At 43.4% G+C, this 17690-nt stretch overlaps 1 protein-coding gene across 1 annotated transcript in view; it reads right to left on the bottom strand.

The window, feature by feature from the left end:
* The window catches only part of LOC126424696 (amyloid-beta-like protein), a 632711-nt gene that overhangs the window by 40854 nt on the left and 574167 nt on the right, over positions 1-17690 (bottom strand). Inside the window, exon 2 of the mRNA XM_050087422.1 lies at positions 15021-15221. Within this exon, the coding sequence (XP_049943379.1) occupies positions 15021-15221 (201 nt within the window). The remainder of the gene's footprint in view (positions 1-15020; positions 15222-17690) is intronic.

Genomic DNA, 17690 nt, shown 5'->3' with positions numbered 1-17690 from the left:
TGATGTTCATCTTATACCGTCCTTTTAAGACACTGTCCATTCCGTTCAGCTGCTCTTCCAAGTCCTTTGCTGTCTCTGACAGAATTACAATGTCATCGGCGAACCTAAAAGTTTTTATTTCTTCTCCATGGATTTTAATACCTACTCCGAATTCTTCTTTCGTTTCCTTTACTGCTTGCTCAGTATGTAGAGTGAATAGCATCGGGGATAGGCTACAACCCTGTTTCACTCCCTTCCCAACCACTGCTTCCCTTTCATGTCCCTCGACTCTTATAACTGCCATCTGATTTCTGTACAAATTGTAAATAGCCTTTCGCTCCCTGCATTTGCCCCCTGCCACCTTCAGAATAGTGCACTTTTTTTTATCTTGGAGAAAGGGAACTGAGCTGTGAAATTCGTGTGGGCTAGCTTTTCACGATCGTGCATCCGACTCCAGCTGGTGGCGGGAAGTGAAAGTGCAGGTGACGAGTTACCGGTGTCGGAATGGCCTCTCCGGAGGCGACGGCTCCTGCTGAGGAAGCTGGAGCCTGTAGCGCCAATGGCGCCGTGTAATAAAGGGCAGAGCGCCCGGCACGTTTGTGTTAGAGTATTGCGCCCTATAAGCCCAACCCTCAGCCCTTCCCTGCAGAGCCCTGCGCGCCTGGCCCTGCGCGATATCTGGAAACAATAGCCCGCCGGCCCGCGCCTGTGTCCGCTGATTGCCACTCTGTGTCCACAAAGCGGCCGCTAACGAGGACACTGCGTGGGCGGGGGACGGGACTGGACGGGACGGGACTGGACAGAACACTCCGGCGCACCAGGCGCCGTCTGGAGCCCACACATGGTCCTGCCCCACCCCCGCTTCCAGCAGCTTCCTCACACAAGGCTCTGGAAGGCGTCGGCGTGCGGCACCAGAAGATAAGTTCCACAGCACTCCGGCTGATGTCGAGAGTCGGTTGCTCAATTTCACGCCTACATTTCACTTTCATACAAAGGAAGAGTCAAAAACGTAATTAATTCAGATTCCAAAGGAAGTGGGCGCTGACACTATAATTGGGAAAAACCGATCTGTTAAAGCCGATACCGGTATTTTAATTCTGAGTTACCGATGTTTTTCAATATTTGTTTCTTATCAGGTATAACAGGCTTTTTTTCATTGCATTTACTAAAAACTGGATAAAAAAGAGAAAAATCAATTTCGCGTAACAGATGTGCTACACTCTTCGGTGTCTTTGTGAACCTTTTTTTTTGCAAATGAGTTATGTTTTCAGTTAAAACTTCCGGGCTGAGAGGCCGTGGTCGATGTATAAAATTTCCACCTGACGTTTCGTCTCCATCTGCGGGAGACATCTTCTGAGGTCGTCCGGCTACTGCCACTGAGGCTGCAGGTACTCTCGCATTTATAGAGCGCATAGAGGACACCACCATTCGTCACGTGATGCCGACGGTATGCCTATCTTTGCAAGGCGTCATCATTCTCGATTAAGAGCAATCGATTGTGATTCTGCTGGCGCAACGTCGATATCCATATTTTGTCCAACTTTAAAACTTCCTCTTTTCTATTGAAATTGTTGTGGTGTTTGTGAATTTCTATTGCTTCTCTATACATGCGCGCATGATAATGGGACGTCCATGCTAGAACGCTTGTCTCATTAAATTTAATTTCATGATTCCCATCTCGAAAAACCTGCTCAGCTACCGCCGATTTTTCGATGTGTCCTAAGCGACAGTTTATTTTATGTTCGGCTAAGCGTGTGTTTACACTTCTTTTCGTTGTTCCAATATATACTTGTCCACAACTGCATGGAATTTTGTATACCCCAGGTGTTGCTAGGGGATGTCGGGCGTCTTTTGCAGTTCTTAAATATTCCTTAATCTTATTAGTGGGTCTGAAGATTGTTTCGATCCCATACTTGGCCAGAACTTTCCCGACATGGTCTGTAACCTTATTAATAAACGGTAGGAAAACTTTTCCAGTAGGTATCCGTTGTTGCTCTGGACTTCTGGCTTCTTTTCTTCTTTGATGGAGGGCTCGATCAATTTCCTTGCTTATATATCGGTTTTTGATTAAGGCTGACCGTTGGTGATTCAGTTCATCTTGTAAGTAAGACGGCTCGCAGGTTTTGTTGGCTCTGTCCACCAAGGTTTTAATGACACCTCTTTTTTGCCGAGGATGATGGTTAGATTCTTTGTGAAGGTATCGATCAGTGTGAGTGTTCTTTCTATATACCTTGTGGCCCAGCGTCCCATCCACCCGTTTAATTACCGACACATCCAGGAACCTGAGTTGACCATTGCTCTCTTTCTCCATCGTAAACTGTATCTTCGGGTTAATGCTATTCAGGTGCACCAAGAAGACATCCAGCTAGTATAGAGAAGCAATAGAAATTCACAAACACCACAACAATTTCAATAGAAAAGAGGAAGTTTTAAAGTTGGACAAAATATGGATGTCGACGTTGCGCCAGCAGAATCACAATCGATTACCCTTAATCGAGAATGATGACGCCTTCCAAAGATAGGCATACCGTCGACATCACGTGACGAATGGTGGTGCCCTCTATGCGCTCTATAAATGCGAGAGTACCTGGAGCCTCAGAGGCAGTAGCCGGACGACCTCAGAAGATGTCTCCCGCAGATGGAGACGAAACGTCAGGTGGAAATTTTATACATCGACCACGGCCTCTCAGCCCGGAAGTTTTAACTGAAGACAACACCGGCCGTGAAAGCCTACATTGTATGAGTTATGTTTATTCATAAAATTTCCATTGGATTATACGGTTAAAGTTCAAAGTATCCAGAACCCTGGCGATACTGATTGACAATCCAGCATCTTTAGCTTGAAATATCGGACACCCTTACCATCTTTATCGCTAAATGAGACATATATCGCCGGCCGGAGTGGCCGGTCGGTTCTAGGCGCTACAGTCTGGAACCGCGTGACCGCTAGGGTTGCAAGTTCGAATCCTGCCTCGGGCATGGATATGTGTGATATCCTTAGGTTAGTCACGTTTAAGTAGTTCTAAGTTCTACGGGACTGATGACCTCAGCAATTAAGTCCCATAGTGCTCAGAGCCATTTGAACCATTTTGAGACATATATCAATTTCTCTCCTTGAGCAAACAGTTTAAGAGTAATAACACATGAAACTCTAAAACATAAACTGGACTGAGCACGTAACAGTAATGTGCAATAAGGCATCACAGTACATTTGCTTCTGAAGGATGTTGCATTTTCTGTTGACATTTGAGTGATTGCGTATTACAGGCTCTTTCACTGTTGTCACAATATTTTCACAGAAATAAACGTAACTGAAGTGAGATACATGTAAATCAGAATTATAATATGATTACTCTGTGGATATTTCACTCTAGCTTTAGCGTTGGCGTGACACGATAAAAAGTGAGAACGCTATGTCAGATCAATTTTCTCGAGTTTGTGACAGACAGAGACGCCCACCCAAGTCTAAAGAAAAGTTCAATATGTCAGTTAAGTTTCAGATGCAGCAACGTGTTATCTATGTGGCTCATATTTTTCATTGCAAACCTTTTTCGAATTTCTCGCAGTGTTTTACATCCACATATGTATCACAGTTACTATGAGCATTAACGAAATGATGGACACATCGTAATGAAACTGACATATAAAGCTAAATGCAAAGCAAAAATGTTTTTTTTTTTTTTTTTTTTTTTTTTTTTTTTTTTTTTTTTTTTTACTAGGTAGTTTCTGGAGAATCGTTTGAGAAAGATTGCAGGGCGTGGGCTTGGATTATGTCATCGCCGACCGGTCGAAAGGTGGTAAAAGCTTGTCGGCTTCCCCTTCCCAACAAACGAAATTTTCTTCGCCTTTGAAGGATCATTCCATCATGAATTCGTGCCACAGGGACCACCTGTTAATCGGTGGTACTGTCTGGACGTGTTGCGACGCCTGCGAGAAAATGTGAGAAGGAAACGGCCTGAAACGTGGCGAGACAATTCAAGGCACCTGCACATTCATCCCTGTTAGTGTGTGACTATTGCACAGAAAAAGAAATCACTGTGCTGCCTCATCTTCCATACTCTCCAGACCTGGCCGCTGCAGACTTTTTTTATTTCCAAACCTGAAAACCCTGTTGAAAGGACGAAGATTGGCAGCGATAGAAGAGATGAAAGAAAATTCGCAGACGGCACTTTGCGCGATAAAGCAAGAGGCGTACCAAGAGTGCTTGCGCAAAGTGGAAACGGAGTATCAATTGTGGAGAGGCGTATTTCGGAGGTGACAATGCACAATACGTAAAAGGTAAGAGTAGAGTAACTTGGTGGAAAAAGTTCCTATATTTTTTGGACACATCCTGCGTTTGTCACAAAGAATTGCAGCTCTGACCATTTACGTACCCACCGATGGCGCGTATGTATGCGAATTTACATTGACATTCGAACATGTCTTTTCGGTGCTTCACTATTTTATGTCAGGCAGTATGCAATTATGACACGGCTGTATAACATGGCCGGTATCGTGTCGTGTCCTAGTATAATGCGCGAGGCTCTACTCGGGGTGGTTCCAGGAACCGCTCGTTACTGCGTCCTTTGCTCTCGCCGCAGACCTGCGCCACACGGGATGTAGGTCGCACCGCATCCTCAGCAGCGTGCAGCCTCTCCTCCTCCCCCCCCCCCCCCCCACTCCCTCGCTCTCTGCTAATTGGGTGCAGACTCGCCGCTAACAAGGCGGCCCGGGCGACGGCTAACAAAGCCACAGGTAGTGACGGCGAGTGTTTGATGCGCTGACAGCGGGTTTCGCATCCCTCCGTAATGAATACGCGGCCCGCCTTTCATTTGACACGGCTTCTAGAAAACATAGCCGCAGCCACATCTCGTTATTAACGAGATTTGCAACATTACTGCTGATGCTACTGCTGCTGCAGGCGATGATATGGCGGTTCGGGGACGCGGGAGTCTGGTAAGAGGGATTACTCAACTGGGATACTGTTGACCAATTCAACCACAAACACTGCACGTTTTAAATAATGAAATCACCAGGTCGTATTTTCTGTGATCTTTTCAAATCGTCTGATTTTGGAAGATCATGTTACACTATTAGAAAAAGTCAAGTTTTATGGTTCAAAAAAATGGCTCTGAGCACTATGGGACTCAACTGCTGTGGTCATCAGTCCCTTAGAATTTAGAACTACTTAAACCAAACTAACCTAAGGACATCACACACATCCATGCCAGAGGCAGGATTCGAACCTGCGACCGTAGCAGTCGCACAAGTTTTATGGAATCGATGGCTTAACAGACAACAGGTTTGAACCGTACTCAACGAACAGAATGCAAAAAGTTCTGTTGAATACTCCAAATAACGTTGGAAAGATAGAAAATTTTAGCGACGGGAGAAATTTCAAAATGAGTCCCACAAGGTTCAATTTTGGGTCCACCCATATTCCTTACTACCCTCCTCGCTGCAGCTTCCCCAGAGTATCTGTTCTACATATATTGAACATACCTCCTACTCGCCGGCCGCTGTGACCGAGCGGTTCTAGGCGCTTCAGTCCGGAACCGCGCCGCTGCTGCGGTCGCAGGTTCGAATCCTGCCTCGGGCATTGATGTGTGTGATGTCCTTAGCTAAGTTCGGTTTAAGTAGTTCTAAGCCTAGGGAACTGATGACCTCAGATGTTAAGTCTCATAGTGCTCAGAGCCATTTGAACCTCTTCCTCTCCTCTATGTGTCCACCACTTCCTCCTTCTGTCTGTCATCTCGTTCTGCCACTTCTATCTGTCTATCTCCTTTTCTCCACTCACTCCGTCTCTTAATCTTCTCGTCCCCGCTCCTTTGTCCACTTTTTGCATCCTCTCTCTCTCTGACGACATCTTCCTCCTTCCTCCCGCTGAACATAATTATTTCCCTGTCTCTATATCCGCCTCCCCCCTCTTCCTTTTTCACCTATCTACTACATCTCTACATCTTTCACCTGCCTCATGCATCTCACCCTTCATCCTTCTCTTTGTCCATATCCTCCTTTTCCTCTCGCTCTGTTTATTCCCTTGTCTGTTCATGTCCATCTGTCACAAGCAATGGTGACCAGCACGTGTAGCCCATACAATACAACAACCAATAGTCTGTTTTGTTGAAGGCAACCGCTGTAGAAGCAATCTTTTTTTTTTCAGAAATAAACCGCTTTCTCCTTTACCAGAACATTTATTTACAGGAGCATGACCGGTATTGTGATATCATATCAACTTTCAACTCCACATCTACAAGGTAGGAAACACACAGTCGACACCTGAAACAAAAAGATAAAGGATACCTATCATAATAATCGATGCTCTATGACAACGAATATGAAACACGCACACGTAAGTAAAACATTACGCTCACGACATTGGAAGGAGGGGGACGAAAGCTCCTCAGAATAAAATACTGTTACCCGAAACAAGCAGGGCGTCAAAGATGAAACTGACCAGTTGAAAACCTACAACGAAACGAGCAAAATACGAAAATCGAAAAGGTAAGAAGTACCAGCTAGTAACGCTTGAAACCCATAGTGAAGAAAACTCAGTTCATACCAGGAATCGACGGACAGCAACCCTACAACAGCCTTGCGGTACAGGGCCACACTGTTAGTCAACATGCTTATGTATGTCATGGAGGGAATTAGCGCCACCCCACACATAGTGGGTGTAGTGTTGGCAGAAGAGCCAACACTGTGTTTCTAGAGGAGGCCGAAATGCACGCGTTTAATTACACGCTGACTGGCGTGAGGTCTGGAACAGGACAATATCTTGAGAATTGCAAATAAAGTACGTAGATGATGTAATACTTAACTTTAATCCACAATTGTAGAACATCTCTCTTGACGGTACATGTTATAACCACAATATATATAGCAAAGGATTATGGCGCCTTGCTAGGTCGTAGCAATTGACGTAGCTGAAGGCTATGCTAGCTATCGTCTCGGCAAATGAGAGCGTATCGGTCAGTGTAGCTTCGCTAGCAAAGTCGGCTGTACAACTGGGGCGAGTGCTAGTAAGTCTCTCTAGACCTGCCGTGTGGTGGCGCTCGGTCTGCTATCACTGACAGTGGCGACACGCGGGTCCGGCGTATACTAACGGACCGCGGCCGATTTAAAGGCTACCACCTAGCAAGTGTGGTGTCTGGCGGTGACACCACAGTGGGGACAGTTACAAACTGGGAATCTGGGAAACACTGAGGCCCCCGCTACACAACACAACCATATAACCCGTATTTCCCCGAATCTTATGCGCCATTCAATATAATGAGCACCCTAATTTTCAAAATTAATTAAAAAAAGGAATGTAGATCGTTGGTAGGCTATTTTTGTATTGTTGAAATTTATTTTACAACGCTAACTTTATTTCAAACAACATAGAACGTATACATGAACTATAAAAAACAATAATTTACTTTTAAGTTACTCACTACGGTAATAAGTGACAGTTTATCATTATAAAAGAACGCCTAACTTAATACCTACATGACACACACGGAAACATACTGTAAATTACAGGCCTTACTCATCATTGTTCACTAATGTCGTCATTACTGGTATCTTGAATGATTTTACGATCACTGGTGCTTCGATACGTTTCCAGGCAACTGAAACCCAGTGCCCAATAATGTAGGGTGCAGCACGTTTAATTTTTCCTGTCGGAGTCAGTACACGATTTAGTTCGCAAAACCACTTTTCGTTATGTTTTTGAACGTAACCTTTGGAAGGTGATCCCTTGATGTCTCAGAATGTGTCGTACCAACCGATACCTTCTTCTAGTCAGGTTGGCCCAGAAATTTGTTTTTCCTCAATTCTATTCGTTACCTCCTCATTACTTACGTGATCTGCCGCCCGCGGTGGTCTAGCGGTTCTAGGCGCTCAGTCCGGAACCGCGCGACTGCTACGGTCGTAGGTTCGAATCCTGCCTCGGGCATGGATGTGTGTGATGTCCTTAGGTTAGTTAGGTTTAAGTAGTTCTCAGTTCTAGGGGACTGATGACCACAGATGTTAAGTCCCATAGTGCTCAGAGCCATTTGAACCATTTGAACTTACGTGATCTACCCATTTAATCTTCAACATTCGTCTGCAGCACCATATTTCAAAAGCTTCTATTTTCTTTGTGTCTAAACTGTTTATCGTCCATGTTTCACTTGTCTAAACTGTTTATCGCTCTCATTTCACTTCCGTACATGGCTACACTCCTTATAAATACTTTCAGAAAAGACTTCGTACGCTTTAATCAATATTCAACCTTAACATATTTCTCTCCTTCAGAAACGCTTTCCTTGTCATTGTCAGTCTACATTCTGCATCCTCTCTATTTCGGTCATCATCAGTTAGTTTGCTACCGAAATAGCAAATTCATCTACAACTTCTAGAGTCTCGTGTCCTAATGTAATTCCCTCAGCATCATCTGATTTAACTAGAGTACATTCCATATCCTTTTGTTTTTGTTGATGTTCAGCTTATAACCTCCTTTGGAGGCACTGGCCATTCCGTTTAACTGCTCCATCGCTGTCTGTGACCGAATTGAAATGTCATCGGCAAACCTCATCGTTTTCATTTCTTCTCCATGAACTTTAATTCCTACTCCAATTTTTCCTTTGGTTTCCTTTACATCTTACTGATTGTACAGACTGAATGTGTATTGTAAACCTGCTATATTCACAATTTCTAAGAGAGTATTCCTCTAAGCCTATAAATACTATAAACGTCGCTTTGCCTTTCCTTAACATATCCTCTAGCTGTAAGTTGTAGAGTCAGTATTGCCTCACGTTTTCCCACATTTCTCTGGTATCCAAACTGATATGCCCCAAGACTAGCTTCTACCAGTTTTTCCATTGTTCTATAAAGAAATATCATAGCAACAAAAATCCCAGTTACTACACACTCTACACCTCTCTACGTATAATGGCGCTATGGGACTCGTGTAAGCAAGGATGTTCGGATTAAATTGTGCCTCCAGGGAGGTAATCCTTGTTTCGCGACGGACGCGACCACGGATGTCGGCAGCTCGTGTGACAAGCGACAAGCATGTTCACCACGAAGGGCAGTGACAGCTCTGCAAATTAGCTGTCACTCAATGATTACTCTGCCCGCTGTTGTTGCACAGTGGCGCAGAATGAAAGAGGAGTCGCATACCCCAAAATCACCGTACAGCAACCCCCACCCCCTCCTCGGCTCCCCTCAGTCTCCCACAAAACTAATGTGGAAGTAAAGAGGAGGTGGTGGGAGAGTAGGGGGGGGGGGGGGGTTAGGAAAAAATCTGAATGGGGGAAATCCCTACGTCATCGTAGAGGAAGATAAAGCAGGTCATATCACTTGCAGACAATAGAACTGTGCACATTAGCGAACCAATGGCGTTTCACAATTGGCAATTACCTATTCCCTCTATGAATCTTGTTTGGTACTGATCCCAGACTGACGAATAACAATCTAGTATTTGTCAAAAGAGGGTTTTGTAAGAGCCTCTTCCATGGGCTTCCTGACGACACTTCCAAGCATTCTCATTCTGGCATCTTGCCTTCCATGCAATTAGCGTGAATTGCAGAATAATTATATAGATATAAATAAAAGGCAGCGTTAGTGTTTGAACACGTTGTACTGCGTAGGTGTATAGTGGTTTTACTGTTAGACTACCCTGTTTTATGTAGATATAGATGGATGATAACTCTAATAATTGAACACCCATGTACTTTAAAGATGTAGGGTAGCGCTACTGCTAAACACCCTTTGTGTGTAGGGTAGAACCAGTACTTGAAGATCCTCTACTACGTAGATACAGATGCAACTTAGCATTACTTCTTGAACACACTGTATTATGTACATGTAAGGTAGCACTGTTGTTGAGCACCTTGTACTAAGCAGATACAAGATAGAGTTATTTTTTGAACACTCTGTACGATAAAAATGTAGTGTAACACTTTTTAGAACATCCTGTACTATGTAGATGTACGGTAGAGTTTGTTTGAACATCCTATCCTATGCAATTAGAGACGCAAGAAAGTGCTACTTTTTGAACAACCTGTACTACGTGGATTACAAAGTAGTATTACTGTTCGAGTGCCTTGTACTATCTAGATGTGGATGTGAAGTAGTGTTACTGTTTGAACACCCTTTCTATATAGATCTAAGGTAGCATAACTTTTTGAGCGCTCCGCAGTATGGAGATGTGGATGTAAAGTGGGGTACTGTTTGAGCACCCTGGACTATGTGGATGTATGTAACGTTACTTTTAGGACATACTGTACTATCTAGATGTACGGTTTACTGTTTGAATATCCTGTACTACACACATCAAAAAAAGTTTTGCATCACCTCGGTTCCGAGAGTTCTGGAACTTGTATTGAAAATAGGAACAGAGATCAACATAAACATCATTTCCGCCCTTTTTATTGGTCATGAAAACCACACATTGCATGTTGTGCCACCATACAGCGAGACCTTCAGAGGTGGTGGTCCAGACTGCTGTACACACCGGTACCTCCAATACCCAGTAGCACGTCCTCTTGCACTGATGCATGCCTGTATTCGTCGTGGCATACTACCCACAAGTTCATCAAGGCACTGTTGGTCTAGACTGTCCCACTCCTCAATCGCGATTCGGCGTAATTTCCTCAGAGTGGCTGGTGGGTCACGTCACTCAGAAAGCCCTTTTCAGTCTATCCCAGGCACTGAGATTGGGTTCATGTCTGGAGAACATGCTGGCCACTCTAGTCGAGCGATGTTATCCTAAGGGAAGTCATTGACAAGATGTGAACGATGGGGGCGCAAATTGTCGTCCATAACGACGAATGCCTCGCCAATAAGCTGCCGACATAGTTGCACTATTGGTCGGAGGATGGCATTCACGTATTGTACAGCCACCACAGCGCCTTCCGTAACCACCAGAAGCGTACGTCGGCACCACATAATGCCGCCTGAAAACAGAAGGGAACCTGCACCTTGCTGCACTCGCTGTGTCTAAAGCGTCAAGCCTGACCGGGTTGCCTCCAAACACGTCTCCGACGATTATCTGGTTGAATGCATACGCGACACTCATCGTTGAACAGAACGTGATGCCAGTCCTGAGCTGTCCATCCGGAATATTGTTGGGCCCATCTGTACCGTGCTGCATGGTGTCGTGGTTGCAAAGATGGACCTCGCCATGGACGACGGGAGCGAATTTGCCCATCATGTAGCCTATTGAGCACAGTATGAGTCGTAACACGACGTCCAGTGGCTGCACGAAAAGCATTATTCAACATGGTGGAGTTGCTGTCAGGATTTCTCCGAGCCATAATCCGTAGGTATCCATCATCCACTGCAGTAGTAGCCCTTGGGCAGGCTGAGTGAGGCATGTCATCGACAGTTCCTGTCCCTCTGTATCTCCTCCATGTCCGAACAACATCGCTTTGGCTCACTCGGAGACGCCTGGACATTTCCCTTGTTGAGAGCCCTTCCTGGCACAAAAGTAACAATTCGGACGCGATCGAACCACGGTATTGACTGTCTAGGCATGGATGAACTGCAGACAACACGAGCCGTGTACCTCCTTCCTGGTGGAATGACTGGAACTGACTGGCTGTTGGACCCCCTCCATCTAATAGGCGCTGCTCATGAATGGTTGTTTACATCTTTGGGCGGATTTAGTGACATCTGTGAACAAAGGACTGTGTCTATGATACAATATCCATACAATATCTATATCCAGGAGTTCTGGGAACTGGGGTGATGCAAAACTTTTTTTGATGTGTGTGTATTACAGATGCAAGGTGGTGCTACCTTTTGAATGCCGTGTGTTATGTAGACGTACTATAACATTACTGTTTGAGTACTTTGTACCATACGAATGTATATGTGTGAAGTAGCTTTACGATTTGAACACCCTGTATTATGCATATGTACTGGACGTTACTTTTAGAACATCTTGTATTATGTAAATGTACCGTGTACTGTTTGAACATCCTGTACTATATTATAGTGGCAAGGTGGCGTTGCTTTTTGAACACACTGTACTATGTAGACATACAGTAACATTACTGTTTGAGTACGCTGTTCCTTTTAGGTGTGGATTTCAAGTAGCGTTATTATTTGAACACTGTGTACTATGTAATTGTAGATGCAAAGAAGCATGCCTTTTTGAACACCCCTGTACTATGTAGATGCAAGGTAGTATTACTGTTTTAGTACCTTATTTATGTAGAACAGGACGTACCGTTGTTTCTTGAACACCCTGTACTGTGAAGACAAGGTGTATTTCGAATGTGTGTGGAAGCGCTACATTTGTAGCGCCCTGTACTACGTACATGTACGAAGGCTGTTCAATAAAAAAATTATTTTTTTACAACATACCTTTACTTATCCTCATACTTTTTATGGTCCTTCTCAAACTAGTCTCCCTTGAATGCGATGCACTTGTCCCAGTGTTTCTGTCAGTCTTCAAATACATGCTGGAAACTATTTTTTGAAAATTCGTTCAAAATCGCCTCCACAGCCTTCAACACTGTTTCTGATAATTGATAAAGCCTCCCACGAAGGAGTTTCTTCATGTTAGGGAATAGAAAAAAAGTCACATGGGGCTAAATCCGGACTATATGGAGGGTGAGGGATGCACCTCACGTTGATTTTTTACAAAATATTAAGCAACAACATTGGCAGTCTGCGACCGCGCATTATCGTGGTGCAGCATCCAGCACTGCTTCAGGGAAATGTGCCTTTTGCGCCTGATATGCACTTGCAATGTTTTCAGGACATCCTTGTAGTATTGTCCAGTTACTGATATGTGTGCAGGTACAACATGCTGATAAATCATTCCATGAATATCAAAGAATGAGACGACCATAACTTTCCCAGCAGAAGCAACCACTTTCGCTTTTTGGGTTTTGGTGATGAAGGAGATTTCCACACTGAACTTTGCTGTTTGCTCTCAGGACCAAAATAATGTATCCAAGTTTCATCATCAGTGATTACATTCGAAAGAAACTCCGGATCTCCCTCTAACATCAACTTTAATTGCACGCAGATCTGCATGTGTATGTCCTATTGTTTTTGAATCAACAGTCTTGGAACCCATCGCGCACAAACACGTGACATGTGTGATTTTTCTGTCACCAACGTGTGGGTGGCACCCAATGCAATGTTCAGTATTTCAGAAAGTGAGCTTAAGGTATGAAACCTCCTGGCAGATTAAAACTGTGTCCCGGATCGAGACTCGAACTCAGGACCTTTGCCTTTCGCGGGAAAGTGCTCTACCATCTGAGCTACCCAAGCACGACTCACGTCCCGTCCTCACAGCTTTACATCCGCCAGTACCTCGCCTCTTACTCTCCTAACTTCACAGAAGCTCTCTTGTGAACTTTACAGAACAAGCACTCCTGGACAAAAGGATATTGCGGAGACATGGCTCAGCCACAGCCTGAGGGATGTTTCCAGAGTGAGTCTCTGATCTTAAGGTAATTCGGCGATCCTGTCTCACAATCACAGCACCAATGTCGATGTTTTCTTCCGTGCGAGCAGTAACTGGAGCACCGGGTCCACCTTCCTTAGAAATTTATAGTCTCCCCTCCTTAAGCAGTGTAAACCACCTTCGAGCTGTACTGTAGGGAAAACACTCTCTATAGGCCTGTAGCACTGTATACGCTTCAGAAAAAGATTTGTTGAGATGAAAGCAGAATTCCAAAGCTGCATATTGTTCCTCGCGTGTTACCTCCAATGCAGCGATAGGCGATACTGAACACGTCTGACCTTGCCTGCCTCTCACAGGCGGGAACCAGGAGTCCCAACAATGAAACTTCTACAGCGTGTTTGTTGCACATTAAGCTAACAGAATATTGTTGTTTTGGTCTTCAGACCTGAGGTTGTTTTGATGCAGCTCTCCATGCTACTCTATCCTGTGCAAATCTCCTAGTACCTACTGCAATCTACATCCTTCTGAATCTGTTTAGTGTATTCATCTTTTGGTCTAACTCTACTATTTTTACCCTCCACGCTGTCCTCCAATACTAAATTGGTGATCCCTCGATGTCTCAGAACATGTCCGATCAACTGATCCCTTCTTGTAGTCAAGTTGTGCCGCAAACTTCTCTTTTCCCCAATCCTATTCAATACCTCCTCATTAGTTATGCGATCTACCCATCTAATCTTCAGCATTCTTCTGTAGCACTACATTTCGATAGGTTCTATTCTCTTCTTGTCTAAACTATTTATCGTCCATGTTTCACTTCCATACATGGCTACACTCTATACAAATACTTTCAGAAAGGACTTCCTGACACTCGATGTTAGCAAATTTCTCTTCTTCAGAAACTCTTTCCTTGCCATTGCCAGTCTACATTTTATATCCTCTCTACTTCGACCATCATCAGTTATTTTGCTCCCCAAATAGCAAAACTCTTTTACTACTTTAAGTGTCTCATTTCCTAATCTAATTCCCTCAGCATCACCCGATTTAATTCGACTACATTCCATTATCCTAGTTTTGCTTTTGTTGATGTTCATCTTATACCCTCCTTTCAAGACACTGTCCATTCCGTTCAACTGCTCTTCCAAGTCCTTTGCTGTCTCTGACAGAATTACAACGTCATCGGCGTACCTCAAAGCTTTTATTTCTTCTCCATGGATTTTAATACCTACTCCGAATTCTTCTTTTGCTTCCTTCACTACTTGCTGAATATACAGATTAAATAACATCAGGGAGAGGCTACAACCCTATCTCACTCCCTTCCCAACCACTGCTTCCCTTTCATGTCCCTCAACTCTTATAACTGCCATCTGGTTTCTGTACAAATTGTAAACAGCCTTTTGCTCCCTGTATTTTACCCCTGCCACCTTCAAAATTTGAAAGAGAGTATTCCAGTCAAAACAGCATATCATAAGATTAAATTAAAAAACAAAAAAACAGAATATCATAAGATTAAATTTTAGTGCGAGAATTATGACCATAAGAAAAATTAGGATCATTCTTTATTGAACAGCCCTCGTATTTGTAAGTAGCGCTACGTAATGCACAGCCTACACTATTGCTTTAGCAGACAGCTGACGACGTGAGGCTGGAGACAGAACAGACAGCCCCTCACCTTCTTGCAGTACTCGAGGATCTCGAGCTTGTCCTTCCGGCAGGAGGCGGGCTTGGAGGCGGTGTCGGGCATCCAGCGGCCAGTCTCGCCCATGTACTGGCTGTGGTATTGCGCCGCCCCCGCGCCCTTCTCGCACAGTACGGCCACCTGCGGCTCGAAGTGCGCTGCGGGAGTCGCCTCCGTGCCCGATGGCTGCAGCGCCTGCAACACAACACCGAAGATGTCGCCGTCAGTAGCGTTCGAAACGTTCTGACAAGGAGACGGCACGACCGTGGGGTCGGGGATTTGTCCGAAATTTTGTGTAGTGAAAGAGGACCCCTAACACCTCACGTGGTTAAAGTATTAGGACGCACTACTCGGAAAATCCCGGGAAAAATCGATCCAAAGTTTCTTAGGTGCCATATGAGTATAAAATGTTAGTGAATTGCCGAGCCACCGTCTGTCATAGATGTTTAGGGCTCGGACTATTACGCCAGAGGTCTCGGGTTCGATTCCTCCTCTGGCACTTTTTTCCTTCTGTTTCATTTTCTTTTGTTATTCCACCAATTATTCAGAAAGTTTCATAACTTACATTATCTTTAACAAATTAGTTACATTATTGAATTAAAATTATTTTCTTTATGTCCAACAGCACAATTCATGGCGGTGGGTTTTCCATTTTTCATTGTAAAGTATATGAGGAAAAAACACTGGGTTTTTAATCAGATAACAAAGTCGATTGGGAAACATTCAATTTTATACATATAATAATTATAAACAAGAACAGCAGTGGTAATTATCGTAAAAACAAACGAAGCAATAGTTTTTGCGACATCTTGCACAACATATAAAAGCGGATTTTTTACAATCACAGGGTGTTTGCAATAAATCTGTACAAAAATATGCCCCATTAACATTTACGAAAATGTTTAGAGTTTCTGATAATTTTGAGGCAAACCAGGAATACTGAATCATGTCTCGGAATATTGGTGGCGACAATTGATGGTGAATTATAGAATGAATTTTTATACACTCTTCCTGGGAATTAATTTCACGATTCTCCTGTAACAATGCGCTGCAATTTTGCAAGCAACTGAAGGAAAAAAAAAGTGCGGGAGGAGTAATCGAACCCGAGACCTCTCGAGTAATGGTCCGAGCGCTAACCACGTAGGGCAAACGGCGACTTGGGCATGGACTAACATTTTACACTCATACGGCACCTAAGAAACTTTGGATCGATTTTTCCCGGGATTTTCCGAGTAGTGCGTTCTAATATTTTCAACACGTGAGGTGTTAGGGGTCCTCTTTCACCACACAAAATTTCGGACAAATCCTCGACCCCACGGTCGTGTCGTCTCCTTGTGGGTCGATATCGCGAACCAACCAATGTAATTTGTGTAGGTGGTATCCAGAAGCTCGAAACTATTTAAAGAAACTCATTTTTATGGATAAAACATGCGATGCTAACAACACAATCCTATATCTGCTACGAATTGCTGTCTATGACGTCAGTTTTTTCCGAAGAAGCCTCTTGTTCTCGTTTAAACGGGCTTTGAAATCTATTTGATGACCTGTCATCCAATTCTCATTAGTTGTGCTGCAATTGCACATCGACGGATTCAAAATGGTTCAAATGGCTCTGAGCACTATGGGACTTAACTATTGAGGTCATCAGTCCGAAAAATAATATTACGACGATGTCAAACCTTATTTTCATGATATAAAGAAGGATTGACGATATTAAAAATGCAATTATAATTTTATTATTTTAATTTTAGTGCTCAGTGAATCAAAGACTTTCTAGTGCACGGAATAAACTAGGATTGTTTGTACTACGAAACTATATATGATTGTTAAGTGAGAACTGATTCTATGCAAGACATTTTGTCTGGGCGGATTTTTGTTCTCGTACTGGTCGGTAGAGAAAAAAAAGTTTCTTAATCGATGTATGTAATGTGAACGTATAAAGGCTATAAAAAGGAGAGAGAGAGAGAGAGAGAGAGAGAGAGCGATAATCCATGCGGACAGTCACCATACTGTATAAGGAAAGGTAAATACAAGTTATTCAAAACAAATATCTCTAAAGTGTATCGTCTTGTGATTTTTAAAGACTGAAAATTGCGGTGTTTAATCTAAACCTGTCCTGAATAACAGCGAAGAACATTTGTGTCATCATTTATTTTCTTCGTTTGACCACGGTTGTGATTCGCATGTTACTTTTTGTTACGCGACGTGTTAGGAATATTTTCATTATACGCGCTACAGTGCACACAGCTTTAATCGAACCTGCATCTTTCGGAAACGATAACTCTTAATCAGTACGATTACGCGAATATCGTCTAAATCGCAACCGTGATCACGAAAGTGTTTCCTGGACCTGATTTTTATAAATGTGTAGACTTGAAAGCGAACAGCATTGCACCATCGGTGGCTCGCAACAATTGAAAGAAAACAAAACTGGGACCTAACAACTTTAAATTTTAACGCCGTCAGCGTTACGAAATCTGAACGACGTAAGTTAATTGATTAAATACTAACAGGAAGAGAATTATTAAATTTTAAAGATTAAATCCTAGCAAGAATTTTAAGCATTTTAGCATCATGACGTTTCTTTGCATTAGTACTGGAGTGTCAGATACTATCATATTTATTTAAAAGACAGTGCGTAAATAAAATTGCCACCTTTTATAA

The sequence above is a fragment of the Schistocerca serialis genome, chromosome 10 (assembly GCF_023864345.2).
Source record: "Schistocerca serialis cubense isolate TAMUIC-IGC-003099 chromosome 10, iqSchSeri2.2, whole genome shotgun sequence".
In the NCBI taxonomy this organism is placed as follows: domain Eukaryota; kingdom Metazoa; phylum Arthropoda; class Insecta; order Orthoptera; family Acrididae; genus Schistocerca; species Schistocerca serialis.
Note: the sequence above shows the minus strand (reverse complement) of the source record. Positions and strands in the feature narration are given on the sequence as shown.